The 16,105-nt window shown below is 39.4% G+C and overlaps 1 protein-coding gene across 8 annotated transcripts in view; it reads right to left on the reverse strand.

Moving 5' to 3' along the window:
• Positions 1 to 16,105, reverse strand: part of mlip (muscular LMNA-interacting protein) — a 44,402-nt gene that overhangs the window by 16,951 nt on the left and 11,346 nt on the right. For 5 of the 8 annotated variants that reach the window (XM_021576478.2, XM_036956239.1, XM_021576484.2 and 2 more), the window contains exons 2-11: positions 12,621 to 12,749; positions 8,025 to 8,162; positions 5,217 to 7,268; positions 4,722 to 4,793; positions 3,978 to 4,058; positions 3,536 to 3,619; positions 3,384 to 3,443; positions 1,977 to 2,021; positions 733 to 783; positions 447 to 575 (exon numbers count right to left, since the gene is read on the reverse strand). In XM_021576478.2, coding sequence (XP_021432153.2) covers positions 447 to 575; positions 733 to 783; positions 1,977 to 2,021; positions 3,384 to 3,443; positions 3,536 to 3,619; positions 3,978 to 4,058; positions 4,722 to 4,793; positions 5,217 to 7,268; positions 8,025 to 8,123 — 2,673 coding nt within the window. In that variant the 5' untranslated portion in view covers positions 8,124 to 8,162; positions 12,621 to 12,749. Of the gene's footprint in view, positions 1 to 446; positions 576 to 732; positions 784 to 1,976; positions 2,022 to 3,383; positions 3,444 to 3,535; positions 3,620 to 3,977; positions 4,059 to 4,721; positions 4,794 to 5,216; positions 7,269 to 8,024; positions 8,163 to 12,620; positions 12,750 to 12,968; positions 13,101 to 16,105 lie in introns of those variants that run through there. The other 3 variants (XM_021576479.2, XM_021576486.2, XM_021576480.2) reach the window with 3 other exon arrangements.

A 16,105-nucleotide genomic window follows, 5' to 3' on the forward strand; every position in this document is an offset into this window, starting at 1 on the left:
AAGTAAACAGAAAGCCTCTAAAGTAACCTTTACAAGTAAACAGAAAGCCTCTAAAGTAACCTTTACAAGTAAACAGAAAGCTTCTAAAGTAACCTTTACAAGTAAACAGAAAGCCTCTAAAGTAACCTTTACAAGTAAACAGAAAGCCTCTAAAGTAACCTGTACAAGTAAACAGAAACCCTCTAAAGTAACCTGTACAAGTAAACAGAAAGCCTCTAAAGTAACCTTTACAAGTAAACAGAGACTTATGCAGAAGTTCTACACTAAACCCACTTTCTCATTTTTGTATGTCAAGTATGCTATTTGGAAACAGTTATGTCTAAGTGCTGGTTAATATGCATACTCTGAATGAATCAGGCAATCCCATAAGATAAACGCAGTTGTTTTCAACACATGTGTTCTGAGGTAACCTAATACCAAGGTATTGTGGGTTAAACTATGCCTACCTTGTTCTGGTCATTGACAGTCAACTCGTCCAGATATTGTTTGAAGGGGTTTGGATGAAACGCTTCATCATCATTTTCCTCTGGCAATCTTGGGATAATATTGGCAGGTCGAATTACGCCAGGCTTGGTCTGTAAGGTTTGAAAATATGTCTAGATTAATTTGATTTAGTAGATAACGAAAACATAAGATCACAGTAAATATACACTTAATAAAGAAATAACAATGGCCATTAATTAGCATAACATAGTTTAAACAGATTTGACATATTTGCAATAGAAGAACTACCTTATAGTTGTCTGCCAGTTTTCTCTCAACAGGTTGAAGGTTGCAGGTTGCCTGTAAAAAATAAGATATCAGCACATACTGTATATAATGTTGATGTATTTTGGATTTTTCCTACAAACGTAGGATCTTAATTTGACCCAGTTTGCTACAGCAGAAAAATTATCCTGTAAGAACAGGGGAATTGTAATTTTGATTATAATTAAATTGACATTTTAGTATGGGTTAATACATTTTTCGTAAAGGGAAAACAAAGTCTACAATTTCAAAGTGGAAATAAACTTCAGAAGCCATAAAACCTTAAATACACAACAAGCTTTACATTTCCTGTTATCCTGCAACAGGATGATCAAATTAAGATCCCACATACAGTATGTAATCATCCAAGTGTCAACTTGCTGCACAAAGAACTAGTCTTCCTTTGATTAGAAAGAGTCTTTCTTTGGCTTCGATGACAATGGACTCTACTGAAGACAAAATCTTGAAAAGAATGATGTGTCTCTTGATGTAAGATTCGTAAAGTTCAGTGAATATAAATGCAACTTAATGAAACATTCATGACTGGTTTTGTTTTGAATCCTGTCTTATCATGCAGTCTCGTTCCCCAGACAAAGCTGTCATGTTGTTTGCATGCTGAGATACTTCAGTAAGTTGTTGTATTAATCTAAATATTTCCAGATATAGTTTATTAACTATAACAGATTACATTTCCAGCTTGATATCTGGAGACCCATTGAGACTTAGAGGGGTAGAACATCCCCACCGTAATGATATCATGAAAGCCAAAGTCCGCCACAAGTTTTCACTCAGAAAATCCCCTTCTCAAACATACCCACTACTCTAAGAAACAAAATGTTGATGTTCCCTATGCAATGTAACCTGCTTTCCTATACAGGGTATCTCTAAATCTCATGAGGACAATCTTTTTCAGGATATTCTATTCATTTATTTTCTTACAAACACATATGAGAAATGAAAACAACACAACAAAGAACACCTCATGGATTGATCAAATAGCACATAGTGTAGTCATTTAATTACAGACACAGTAATTAGTCATGAAAGTGATTGTGCTTTCCAATGTAGACATCAGAATAATCTTTTTGTAGAGCCTGAAAGTTGTTTTTTTCCTATAGGGAGCAATTTTGCAGTTCCAGATGCACAAAACAAGCATTCTCATTTATTTTGGAATATAGTATAGTGGATCTTGCTTAGGGGACAAAACAAACATACATATGTATACTCACATATTTCGTTTCACGTCCCAATGACCTTGGCAATGAGGTGTATCGCTACATGTGGGAGAAAGCAAACAGAGAAACGCAAATAATGCGAACTTTATGAGAAGACTATTCCTGGTAAAGTCAGTTTATCTACTTGCTGGGCTGTTTGTGGTGGTAATTGTATAAGTAGACTGTTATGATCCTGAATGTCACCTTTATACATCTGGACTGTCTTTTCAATCCACTTTGTGTAACACATTGTGTAGCCCTATGGAAGGGGATATTACCAACATAATTATCAGCCAGTTAGAGGATCATCTCATTTCATATGATCAGTATCTGACCACACGCACACACACAAGCACACACGCACACAGGCACACACACGAATGCACACACACACTCCAACATACAAAGACAGTTGGAATAATGGATGTAGAAAGGGATATTATGCTACTGTACCTGTATGCATTGTAATGAGATTACTGTACCTGTATGCATTGTAATGAGATTACTGTACCTGTATGCATTGTAATGAGATTACTGTACCTGTATGCAATGTAATGAGATTACTCTACCTGTATGCATTGTAATGAGATTACTGTACCTGTATGCATTGTAATGAGATTACTGTACCTGTATGCATTGTAATGAGATTACTGTACCTGTATGCATTATAATGAGATTACTGTACCTGTATGCATTGTAATGAGATTACTGTACCTGTATGCATTGTAATGAGATTACTGTACCTGTATGTATTGTAATGAGATTACTGTACCTGTATGCATTGTAATGAGATTATTTGAGTTTTCACTGAGATTAATGGACATGCATAGTGATACAATGTTTTCCGTTGTGCATTAGATTGCCAATAAGAATGGATCACATTATTGCTTTCTAATAAGTTATGAGAAACTGAACAAAGTCTGACATAAGAGACGAGCCACCTACGAGACATTTAAAAAGACCGCTCATGTAAGAGGGGTAAAGAAATCATTTTGGATAACACATCCACTGAATAGTAAATATGCAATAGCGCAATCAGGGCGTATACACTCTTAAAACCAAGAGAACCACAAACAGTTTTTTTACCAGCGTCAGTACGGCGTTTAAATGAAAAGGTATTTGTGTGCAGTATGTTTATCTTGTATATATTATACCTTGTAAGCATTTGTATCAGACGTGTGAATGTTGTTGTTTGTATGTTTGCTATATATATCTTTATCTTATCTGACTTGCCACAACGGAAGTTCCTTCTGGGGGGGAAAAAGTGTTCTATTCTATTCTACATATTGCTGTGAGTGCTTCTTACATTGGAAGTTTTTCTTGGTAAGCCCTTCTCCTGATTTTTTGACATTGCTATTGAGCTGCCCTCCTTTCATTTGTTTGCTGAAGCACGAAGGCCCACCTGAACAGCTTCTTACATACCTTTGGTGCACATTTGTCCATTGATTCCCTGGAGTATGCGAGAGCGGGAGATGCTTGGCGCTGAAAGATGCCAAAAGTAATCATAAAAGAGAACACTTCATTTGATCTCTTCTGCTTTGGCTCAAGTGAGTGCAGGTCAATACAAAACTCACCATTGGAATGGGGTCCTCTAACACTTCGTCTATGGCAGCGTACAGATCTTCTGACTGCTTTCGCAACTGTGCAGGGGAACACATCTGTAGAGAGAATCAGCAGTTAAATAGACATTCTTGCGGCATATAGACAAGGCTATGGTAGCTGTAATATTCTTAACAAGACCTTTATCATCGAGCTAACAGTCCTGCAATATATGGTTTTACTTTTGAACGGACTAAATTGGTTTCCGAACACTTCAGAGAAAGTATTGGACTTTTTTTACAGTACAGATGCTCAGCTGCCTCAAAGTCAAGTACATCTACATGGAAACGTGTAAAGAGAAGTTGTGGCAAACAAGCATTTACAGAATATATTTACAAAATAATTGATGCTACAAGTACACAGTGTCTTAGGAATCAGAGGCCACACTGTTCTGCACTATACTCCACTGTACTGTACCTCTGCATGTGTGTCCTCTTTCTTACATATGTCCACTGGGTCCTGTGAATCTCCTTCTTTGTGCACTTGATCATCAATTGCCTGTGAAAGCAATATAAATTGAGATGGAAACATCAATGGACACAACGTACAGTACAGTACGTACAGGTGTAGGATCTTCATTTGATCACCCTTTTGTGTGAGAATTTTCCTGATCCGCACATACTGTATGAAATTATTTCTTTGTAGTATATGTTCTCTTTCTTTGTCATGTGATCTACACAGAACGAATATAACAACTTTCAAGGTTTTACAAAGTTTTTTCTTTCTTTCAATGGAGCATGTTTTAATGTATTTTCTATTGAGTCAACATTTGTAAAGCGATTGAGGCTGTCAGGCATGTTGTAAATGTTCCTGTCATCCACTTCTATCCTCAGTCTGAAGCATGTCAACCCTGTCACAGGCACAATCAAAAGTCATTCATTTTCTGTAGTAACAAAATAAACTCATTCCAATTCTGTTGACTAAATGAGAACTGTAGTGACTCATTCCAATAATCATGTTATTATTATATTTTCTCCAGCCCTATCTGTCAGCTTTTTAACAAAACAGGGGTGGGAAAAAACAGTTTATTGTTTCTACTGCCGATTGATCCAGGTCAGGTGTGTCTGTATCAACCATAATTTGGCAGCTGTTTAACTGTAATGTTTCTGGCTGATTGTCAATTAGCAATGAGATGGGGATACGTCAGCAGACTGTGCTTACCTGCTGGTCCAACAGAACGATGTTTGTGGGAATTGCAGCGAGGGCTTTATAGCTTAACTTGATCTTGTGTGGCTAGAGTTGAGAGGGATGGGCGGAGGGATATGAAAAATACAAAACAAATCTTTTTTATAGTGCTATTCCCAGGCTGGGCTTTGCTAGAAATGTTCAAAATGATTCCATTTCTCAATGTAACAACACAATTCTGTTTAGACATAATGCACTTGAACCCTACAACATTTTAATGAAAAAAAAACTTTCGCTAACTGTCTCTGAAAAGCAAATATGACAGTTGGGAACCAAGGACAAAAAAGTTACTGTTAGAGGTTGTAAGTTAACAAGATCATTTTTAACCGAGCGGCATCTTGCCAGATGCGCAATCATTCTTACAGTACTCAATGTCGGTCACAGGACATTAATAGTTTCCTTTGTCCTTGTTTACTTGACTCATGCAGGTGGCGTGCGATTGGACTGCATGCCAGCATGCAGAGTAGCTACCTTTCTTTTTGTATCAATGGAGTCTGACATCTCCCTCCATAGGCATGGAGAGGGCGTAGAGCGCAGGGAGAGAGAGGGAGACGGAGTAAGGTCGCGGGTCGGGGGCGCAGGAGAAGGGGAGAGGGTGAAACGGTCAGGTGTAGAGGGGGGAGTGGGGGGCTTAGGTGATGGACATCCTGGGGATGTGTAGAGGGTGGGAGTGAGGTGGAAAGCTCTGTGAGCTGGGGAGACACCGAGTTGCAGCATCGAGTGTGGAGGTGTTTTCAGGCCGTTCTGTAATGGGGTTGGTGATATTGTATCTGTGTACCTCTGTGCAGAGGAAACTATGCCACTGGGTGAGTGGGATGAGGCAGAAAGATGGCCCTCTGGGGCACAGCAGGATAGAGAGAGAGGTTTAGGAGACCTGGAAAGACATGAGTAGGGCAGTGGACTCCAAACTTGGGGCCTTGCGGTCCCCCGTGTGTTAAGGGTCCCCATAGAAATCCCCCGATTGTTAGAGGTTCCCATGGAGGAAACTTCAGGTGTAGACGTATCGAGGGCCTTAAAGGTCTCCTGGTTATTAGCAGGTGCAGAAGACAGAAAGGTGAGCTTTGATTGTAGGTGAGAATTCAGAGCTTGTACAAAGTTCTTGCTAACTGGTTTAGGTTCAGCAGACAGTGTGTCAAGTGTTGAGTTTGAAGAGGTGTTTACTGGTCCGGGAGACAGTGAGTCGAGTGTTGAGTTTGATGAGGAGTTTACTATTCCGGGAGGCGATGAGCTGAGCTTTGAGAAGGATGAGTAAAGAGGTTGACATGCAGAGGTCCCCTGGTTGTGAGCTGGATTAGGAGACAGACATTTAAGTCTTGAGTGTGACGAATACAGGGGTTGATTTGAATCTTGGGGCACAGAAGCCCCCTGGTTCTTAACTGGTTTCGGCTCAGGCGACAGTGAGTTAAGTCTTGAGTTAACTGAGTTGTCGAGTGGCTCAGGAAACAGACGTCTGAATCGTGAGTGTGATGAGTACAGAGGTGGACTTGGAACGTTGGTGTGGTCTACTGGTTTGGGGAGGTTCTGAGGGAACGCTTGAGACAACGGTGGGACTGGTGACGCCACAAGGCTTCGATAAGAGGGGGAGGTGACCCTCTCAGAGATAATTCCATTGTTTGATTTCAGTTTTTCTGAGTGTCTTAATGGTGGGCTGTGAGGGCCAACCATTCTCCATGAGGTGGAAAGCTCCTTAGACTCTATGGACAGGGGTGCATTGACAGATCTAAGGGACTCTAACACACATCCATCCCTGTGATGGTAATTCTGAGCTGGGCTGTGTATGGAGGCTGAGGACTGGGCCCTGGATGAGAACACCTCCAGAGGAATAGAGGCCACACTGGAGGCTGCAGAGCAGGCGTTACAGGAAGTCCCATGGTGAATGGGCCAGCAGGGGGAGTAGGGTCTCTGTAGAGTCAGAGTAGGGGACAGGACTGGCAGGCGGCCCTTTCGGAGGATAGCTGTTAGCAGGGAGAGTCGCGTGGGAGGGGGCCTGTGGCGGGAGCGGGGGGACAGGGGACAGGGGGACGAGGAGGGACTTGCACAATAAGTTGGTGAGAGGCAGGTTGGCGGCATGTGGACTAAACTGGAGCCAGGTTCTAGGGAGTGCCTCTTGACTCGTACAACAGAGGGGGTGAACATGCCAGATCTCACTGAGGAGCACGGGGACACCGCGCAAGACGTCTCAGGGGACATTTGCAGTGCTGACCAGCTCCTGTCTTTGTCCCAACTCTCAGAGAGGATGGACTCCTGACTCTGGCTCTTGGAAGAAGCAGGAAACAGGTCTGTGGAGTTAGTGGGGCTTAGTCTCTCGTCTGAGTCAGACTCTCTATTTAAAAAGAGATCCAAGCTGACCTCAGCACCGACAGGGGTGTTGTGCCACTGCTGCTGAGAAATGCCCTGGTGTTTGTTAACAGCTGTTTCCATAGTAGCGGGCCCGGATACAAAATGGTGGACTGTATTTTCTGGCTGGGTATTTATAGGGGGAGGGGTCTGGGGTGTTGTTGTGTGATCAGGAGGCGATATCAACTGAGAAGGAAAAAAAACATGGGACAGGGGGGAAAAGGTTCTATGAATATTAATTAACACATTGTTGACTAATGATAACTGAAGACTGTCAATGAGGTAGATTCATTTGATTTTATTTTATTTCAAATTCTGAATTATTGAACCATGATAGATAAACATTTTGCCATTGATTTGCAAAGTAATTAAAGCAGTCTCAGGCAAACATAATTTAGAAAAGGGTAAACAAAACTGGATTTTTACATAATCACTAATACTTTGCATGTCTGAGACCCAACATCAAATCAGGATTGTAACCATAGCTTCATATAACCAAGTTGTTTGTCTTTTGGTATACTATGTAAAATTGGAATCTCAGAAGGCATGTTCTCTCATTTAAAAGGTACAAGCAAAGGTTACAACAATTGGAACAGTATAGATTATGGCAAGTAGGGTTGGAACCAACAATTCTGATCTGCCATTTGTGTGTCATTTTTATTACTATGTATAGATTTAATCTCAGAAGCTACAGTACGTAATTAAAATGGTCACATATGGAAGGGAGTCAAGCTGTTAGCCTTAACAAAACATTGTTATTATCAAATATTTTTGCCCAACTTCCATTAAAGTTACTATGTCTTGGCCTCAAGCAGAGAAGGTGCGACATATAGGACATGAATACAAAGCTTTAAGATTCACTTTGTGATTAATGTTGTTGTTGGTTCTGCTGTAAATGCGAGTATCACATTGAGGTAGTAAGAGTAGAACATAAGCACTTACCCGAGTATATGTCTCCTGTTGGACCATGTCCCCTGCTCCACGTTTTTCACAGTCACTGATATAGATCACCTCCGCCTTGAAAAGCCCTCCGTCCGACATGGTGTGTTCAGTCACCTTCTGCTTGGGAACTCCTAAATTCTGACAGAGGATCAGGAAACGTTGATGAGCCACTTAGATGAGTTACTGTAACCTGAGCAATCCTGAAGTGAACCTCGGCAAGTCCCTGTGTATAACTTCCAGCTCCTAAGCGAGAGCGGGATGTGTAATTATGTCTCTCTCCTGGGTTTCCTTTTACCAGAACACATGTCCCACATGAACTGTACACATGCACTACCACATGCACTACCACATGCCTCACTGGTTGAGTAAGAGCTTAACTGATACTATTTGTTCTTCATAATTATAGTAAGTCATTTCTCTAGGGGAGTAGGGACACCCGTCCTGGATGACTGACTGACGACAGAATTACACAGTATGTTCTCCATACAGTCACAATTCATTTAGAAATCTTTCATCACTGTCTAAATAAAATGAAATGAAACATTCATAAATGTTAGTGTTTTCTTTCAGAGATTCACTAGATGTTAACTAGATGTGTGATACACTGCATTTAAAATGTAATTATTATGCGGAGAAAACATAATGTATTCTGTCTTTATTTCAATTGTACTCAAAATGGATGTTGAAAAAGGTCAAGCTGGACTTCTACAGTAAGAGAAGCTCTTTTAACAACAGTTGTTGCATAATCCAAACCATTTGGCATGCGGTATGATTGACTAGATTGAGACTGATCCATGATAATAAGAACCTTTTTAACCACAATGCCAGTTCATTCTATAAGGCTTAGAAGCTTCGATAAATTCTAATTGAATTGATGAAACACGGTGTGAGACCACTCTAATGACGTTTGGAATGTCTGTATGGGTTCGACTTTTTCATACATTTGCTACAATATCTCTTTCAAGAATGTACTCTCAAGTCCCCTTTAGTTTCAGTCTGCTTATCCTGATTATTCTTTGTAGCATTCATGCGTCATGGCTGAATTCGAACATTGTGTATGTGAAAATGGCTTGTATAATATATCTCATTCATTCCATGCTAGCATATAACCTATACCAATGTAAGTTCATAATTGAACATCTGAATGGGAAATGATGGAACATGAGTAATACTGTCAAATTAATATAGAATATCTCTAAAATCATATATATTTTAAAATCAGCTGTCTATATAAAGGGACTACAGTTATCAAAACTACAGGATATTGCTTAGTAAAGCTGCATTTGAATAGAACAATGTCACAGCAGTTTTCAATGGCAAGTTTAACTCTGAACAGCATTAAGTACCAACAATATTAAGTACTGGAAATGGTTATTGCTAGTAAGCAGTATACATGTTATTATTGGTCCTAATCATGCTAGGTATAGAGAGAATATTAAGGAGAACATACAGTGCCTTGCGAAAGTATTCGGCCCCCTTGAACTTTGCGACCTTTTGCCACATTTCAGGCTTAAAACATAAAGATATAAAACTGTATTTTTTTGTGAAGAATCAACAACAAGTGGGACACAATCATGAAGTGGAACGACATTTATTGGATATTTCAAACTTTTTTAACAAATCAAAAACTGAAAAATTGGGCGTGCAAAATTATTCAGCCCCTTTACTTTCAGTGCAGCAAACTCTCTCCAGAAGTTCAGTGAGGATCTCTGAATGATCCAATGTTGACCTAAATGACTAATGATGATAAATACAATCCACCTGTGTGTAATCAAGTCTCCGTATAAATGCACCTGCACTGTGATAGTCTCAGAGGTCCGTTAAAAGCGCAGAGAGCATCATGAAGAACAAGGAACACACCAGGCAGGTCCGAGATACTGTTGTGAAGAAGTTTAAAGCCGGATTTGGATACAAAAAGTTTTCCCAAGCTTTAAACATCCCAAGGAGCACTGTGCAAGCGATAATATTGAAATGGAAGGAGTATCAGACCACTGCAAATCTACCAAGACCTGGCCGTCCCTCTAAACTTTCAGCTCATACAAGGAGAAGACTGATCAGAGATGCAGCCAAGAGGCCCATGATCACTCTGGATGAACTGCAGAGATCTACAGCTGAGGTGGGAGACTCTGTCCATAGGACAACAATCAGTCTTATATTGCACAAATCTGGCCTTTATGGAAGAGTGGCAAGAAGAAAGCCATTTCTTAAAGATATCCATAAAAAGTGTTGTTTAAGGTTTGCCACAAGCCACCTGGGAGACACACCAAACATGTGGAAGAAGGTGCTCTGGTCAGATGAAACCAAAATTCAACTTTTTGGCAACAATGCAAAACATTATGTTTGGCGTAAAAGCAACACAGCTGAACACACCATCCCCACTGTCAAACATGGTGGTGGCAGCATCATGGTTTGGGCCTGCTTTTCTTCAGCAGGGACTGGGAAGATGGTTAAAATTGATGGGAAGATGGATGGAGCCAAATACAGGACCATTCTGGAAGAAAACCTGATGGAGTCTGCAAAAGACCTGAGACTGGGACGGAGATTTGTCTTCCAACAAGACAATGATCCAAAACATAAAGCAAAATCTACAATGGAATGGTTCAAAAATAAACATATCCATGTGTTAGAATGGCCAAGTCAAAGTCCAGACCTGAATCCAATCGAGAATCTGTGGAAAGAACTGAAAACTGCTGTTCACAAATGCTCTCCATCCAACCTCACTGAGCTCAAGCTGTTTTGCAAGGAGGAATGGGAAAAAATGTCAGTCTCTCGATGTGCAAAACTGATAGAGACATACCCCAAGCGACTTACAGCTGTAATCGCAGCAAAAGGTGGCGCTACAAAGTATTAACTTAAGGGGGCTGAATAATTTTGCACGCCCAATTTTTCAGTTTTTGACTTGTTAAAAGTTTGAAATATCCAATAAATGTCGTTCCACTTCATGATTGTGTCCCACTTGTTGTTGATTCTTCACAAAAAAATACAGTTTTATATCTTTATGTTTGAAGCCTGAAATGTGGCAAAAGGTCGCAAAGTTCAAGGGGGCCGAATACTTTCGCAAGGCACTGTAGCAAAGAACATTGAGATAAGTATCAACTCACCTTTACCTCTCTCAGCTTTATATCAAATTGAAATGTATTTGTCACATGCGATGAATACAACAGGTAGACCTTACCGTGAAATGCTTACTTACAAACCCTTAAAGGGGTTAACAAACAATGCAGTTCAAGAAATAGTTAAGAAAATATTTACTAAATAAACTAAAGTAAAAAATTAAATAAAAAGTAACACAATAAAATCATAATAACGAGGCTATATACAGGGGGTACCAGTAGCGAGTCAATGTGCGGGGGTACAGGTTAGTCAAGGTAATTTGTACATGTAGGTGTGAAGTAACTATGCATAGATAATAAACAGCCGAGTAGCAGCAGTGTAAAAGCAGTGTTAAAATAAAAGGGGGGGGGGGGGGGGGGGGGGTGGGGGGATCAATGTAAATAGTCCGGGTGTCCATTTGATTAATTGTTCAGCAGTCATGTAGCTTGGGGGTAGAAGCTGATAAGGAGCCTTTGGGACCTAGACTTGTATCCTGATTTATCCTGATTTGTAGTATATACTGTATACTACTTCATGTTTGCTCACAGAGTGCACCTGCAGTTTATATTCACCTATGAAATAACCTCCTTGTGACATCTGCTGGTTTTCTGAACAGACTCTTAGGTATCCATGTGCATAACTCAGACCTTCATATTCATCACAAAAGGCAACCTAAGATTGACTTTAAATAAATAACTTGCAGATTTGGTTTCTCCTGTGTTCTGTATGTTACCATGGTAAAGAAAAAAGGCCTGGAGTTTTTGAACTCTTCACATTTGTATCTATGGTAACCTATTGAGCCAGTCCCTCTATACATTATTCACAACCACACCTCATGTACTACAAGCCTGATACAATTCTGTCCATGTGATAATGCAGTATTTTTCTACACGACATAGCCAACAGACTTGCTTCATGGTTGCCTTAACTAAATGGAATCGCTAACTGAGGGCTTGAATTGAAGCACATTGAAAATGCCATGGGCGTGGTGTGAAAGATTCGCTCAATGAAAAACTGATTCCCATATCAACAGTGACTACTTGACAACTGATGTTATATAAACATTATCATTTCATAATCAGGTGCATTGAAAACCAACAAAAGCTACAGCCAAAGTTTGAGACTGTGGAAATGGACGCAAACATGGATATGTCAAACATATTTTCAATTTCTTTCTCATTTGATGAGCGTATGACATTTAAAATAGCTGTATCAATGAAGAGACGTCATCTCATCCTGTTCAGTTGGTGCATTATTAACGTTTATTAATGTTTTGGCAGGATTATTATCTAAATGCATGTATTCATGCATACACTGTAAAAAAAAATACAATAAAAAAGATATGTTTATTCAACATACAATTGTAAGGCAACCAGTTGAAAATGCACAATCCTGATGCGGCTGGTTCCCTTACAATTTTATGTTGAATCAACATACTTTTTCTTTTACAGTGTAAGAATTGAGACCACACAAAAGTGGCTGATTGAAGTTGGTGCCAAGTACCTTATTTGGTTTGCCTGTGAGTAGTCCTGTTTTCACAGCCACTGTGAGCGTGATTTTAATTGGCAATGTCTTCAGCACCGGCACAAACGTATAAAAAAGAAGCTTGGATGACACTTCTTCTTCTGAGACCTGTAAATAAGATGGTTACACATCATCTTATGTCTGTGATCTTCACATTAAAAAACTATTCAAATCACATGATCTGAGTTTGTAATTAAACGACATTGCTGAAGCACTGTCGCACGCTAGTGATACACATATTGTGAATATTTCTACCTATAAAGTATGTATTTCTACCATTTAAAAGGATGTTGAAAGAGAGTAAAGAAGCCCTGAGATGTGGTTTACCTTCTGCTTGCTTTAGTTATTCTGGTCAGAGTTGCATGAAATAAGCCCAAAGCTGCTCAAGAGAATAATGCAGTGTTTTTCCAAATTCGTTTTGGGATGTAGTACTCAAAATGGAATGTGTCAGAACAGAAGCTCAATTCAGACTACATGAATGTGTACACGTAGGAGGGAGAAATGAGTCCGTCCCTGTTCACATTTTAAGAGCTCACAGTTAATGATTGTTGGATGACTGAGCAAGAGACAAAGAATATAGGCAGACAAGTGCATTTTTCTCCTCCTCCATTTGGAAAGAAAACATGTTTTGTATTATCAATATTATCTAACTACTTGAAATAAATTAAGATACATTCTGTGGGTCTCCCTATTAATATTCCAATGTATATGTTAATTAACTTAAACCTTAACTCCACAAAAGTTTACACAATGACGAGGAAGTATGTGACAGGTTAGCATTTTTCATCATTAAACTTGTTTCATGATTTTTTACAATAATAGCCCATTTTGACTTTTCAGCTGGCCCATCTAATGGAAATCGCTCAGTTCTGCCTCATCAACCTGCTCGTATATGTAGACTACAGTATTCATTACAACAACCGAGACTATGAGTGTTCAATATTGAAGAGTCTTGCTTGAATTGGATCATACTTTGTACATAGGATTTAAGAGTCCTGAGGAAATGAACATAAAGTAAATGTTTAGAATCCCTTACTACCAGTTTAGAGAGATGGATCATGACTTTAAAAATAAATGGCACTGCAATCAACAGTCATTTCTTTAGCTAGCAGAGTGATGCCATGCCACTAACTTGCTTATTGGGAGTGTCATAATGTTGGTTAAACCAGAACTAAAGGCTTGCGTAATTGATCAACTGCTTGATTAAGTTCTGGGTCCATACGTGTTAAGAGAAGAGATGAATAGATGCTAGAACAAGGAGCGGAACCGGAATGAGTTGTGGAACCTCATTCTTTGCAAGATCCCGGGACGAATTTCCCCTCCCCTTCTGAAATTCGAAAGATGTTAACACCTGCGAAACCGTGATTTGTCCAAATAACAAAACAAAAAAAAACACAGTGACGAAAAACCCAAACACCGGAACTACTGCTGCTCCTTGGTCCATGCGTCTCATTCCTTCCCGACACATTCTACTGTACCAGTTATGTTAAGGTAGATCTGTCCACCAGAGAGTAGGAGTGCCATATAGTGACACTTAAAGTGAAATGTCAACATTTTTCTACTTCATATTCAAAATCTCCTGCACAACGCCCAACATCAACAAATGTGAAAATGGCGCATTTCTGTTTTGTAGTAAAAAGATGAACATTTCAAATGACATCATCGGTGTGCATCATGTGATTTAAACCAATTATGAGTAGGCATTGCCTACTAATTGCCTACTAATTGGTTGATGAAACACTTCTCTTCTATCTTTTTTACTACAAAACATAGAAACGCAATTAATTTGCAATGTTGATGTTGAAGTGGTGCTGGAGATGATGAATATGAAATTGAAAAATGGTTAAAAGTCCCTTTAATTGCAGCCTGGTTGCAATTAGCAATTTTTCAGAATCGACACAACATTGTATTTTACTATGCTATATATAACTGCTGACAAATTAAGTTTTTGCAAACTTGCAGTTAACTGCATGAGGTATGTCTTGGGATCACTGGAGTGTTCTCTTGTTGAGCCAACAGCTGAACTGACAGTCACTGTAAATGTAAGCAGGCAGCTCAGGTTTTGTCCTCGATTTAATGTCGCTAGACAGAAATAGCCTTGTTTATTTCATGCTCTCCTAACTTCTCCATTGCGAAGTGACGCTGGGTTTATCATGAGACCAGAGCTAACTTGAGAGAAAAGACTTCAACAAAGATTGTCACTAGTTACCACAGCCACAAAGTCATAAACACATACAATTGATCTTCTTAAAATGTGATTTTAAACCTAACCATAACCACACTGCTAACGTTATTCATAACCCTAACATTAAATTAAGACTGAAAAGCACATTTTTTTCCCCCATCATTTTTAAGATATTATAGCCAACATTTACTTTGTGGCTGTGGTAACTAGTGGAAACCCCACAAACACTGAACTTATACTTCAGATCGTTCCATTGTTTTCCCTTCTCTGTTGCTCCAAGACATTGAAGTATGAGTGTTTAATTACAGCAACAAAAACACAACTACTAAGGCTACAGGTATTAAATCAATGGTTGATAGTGGGTTTCCAGTTATTGCTTTCAGAATTGTATTTGATCGGCACAGCAGCTTCAAACATCAAACATAATTTGAAAAAGTGATACAGATATAAGATCTTGATTTGATCACCCTGTGTAGAAGAACTTCGCTGAAATGCAGGACATTTTTTTAAATTGCAGTGTATTTGAAGTTTAAACTGAGGGATTTTGATGGGGATGTTTTTATTATGTCACTTGACGCATCTGAAGTTTCCACTTTAAAATTTCAGACTTGATTTTCCCTTACGAAAAATTTATCAACCCCTACAAAAAATATCAATTAATTATAATAATGAACACTTACTGCTGTTGCAGGACTATTGTCCTGCCTTAGCACACTGGCTCAAATGAAGATCCTACATCTGTAGTGCTCTCAGAATTGTGTTTTATTTTCATTATTATTATTATTATTTTGTATTTAACCTTTAACTAGGCAGGTCAGTTAATAACAAATTCTTATTTACAATGACGGCTTACACCGGCCAAACCCGGACGAATTGTGCACCACCCTATGGGACTCCCAATCACAGCCGGATGTGATACAGCCTGGATTCAAACCAGGGTCTGTAGTGACACCTCTTGCTCTGAGATGCAGTGCCTTAGACCGCTGCGCCACAGTGTAGCTAATTGGTACAGCAGCAGTGGAAATTAAACATGCTTTCTGAAAATACACTGGAAATGATTGAATAACAACCTCAGTTAATATCTTGGCAGAGGGCTAAACTGCTTGCCCATTCCACAAGAAATTCTCCCCAAAACAGAATGCTGTTATAAATCCATTTGAATGAGATTTACTCTGAAAAAATAAACAAGAGTGCAATCAGCAGCCTTTGAAATGTCCACTCTCACCAGCTGTCCTTATAAATAGTGGAAAACAGAGTAGGCTGAAAGCAATTAGTGACA

This window comes from Oncorhynchus mykiss, chromosome 20 (genome assembly GCF_013265735.2).
Source record: "Oncorhynchus mykiss isolate Arlee chromosome 20, USDA_OmykA_1.1, whole genome shotgun sequence".
NCBI lineage: Eukaryota > Metazoa > Chordata > Actinopteri > Salmoniformes > Salmonidae > Oncorhynchus > Oncorhynchus mykiss.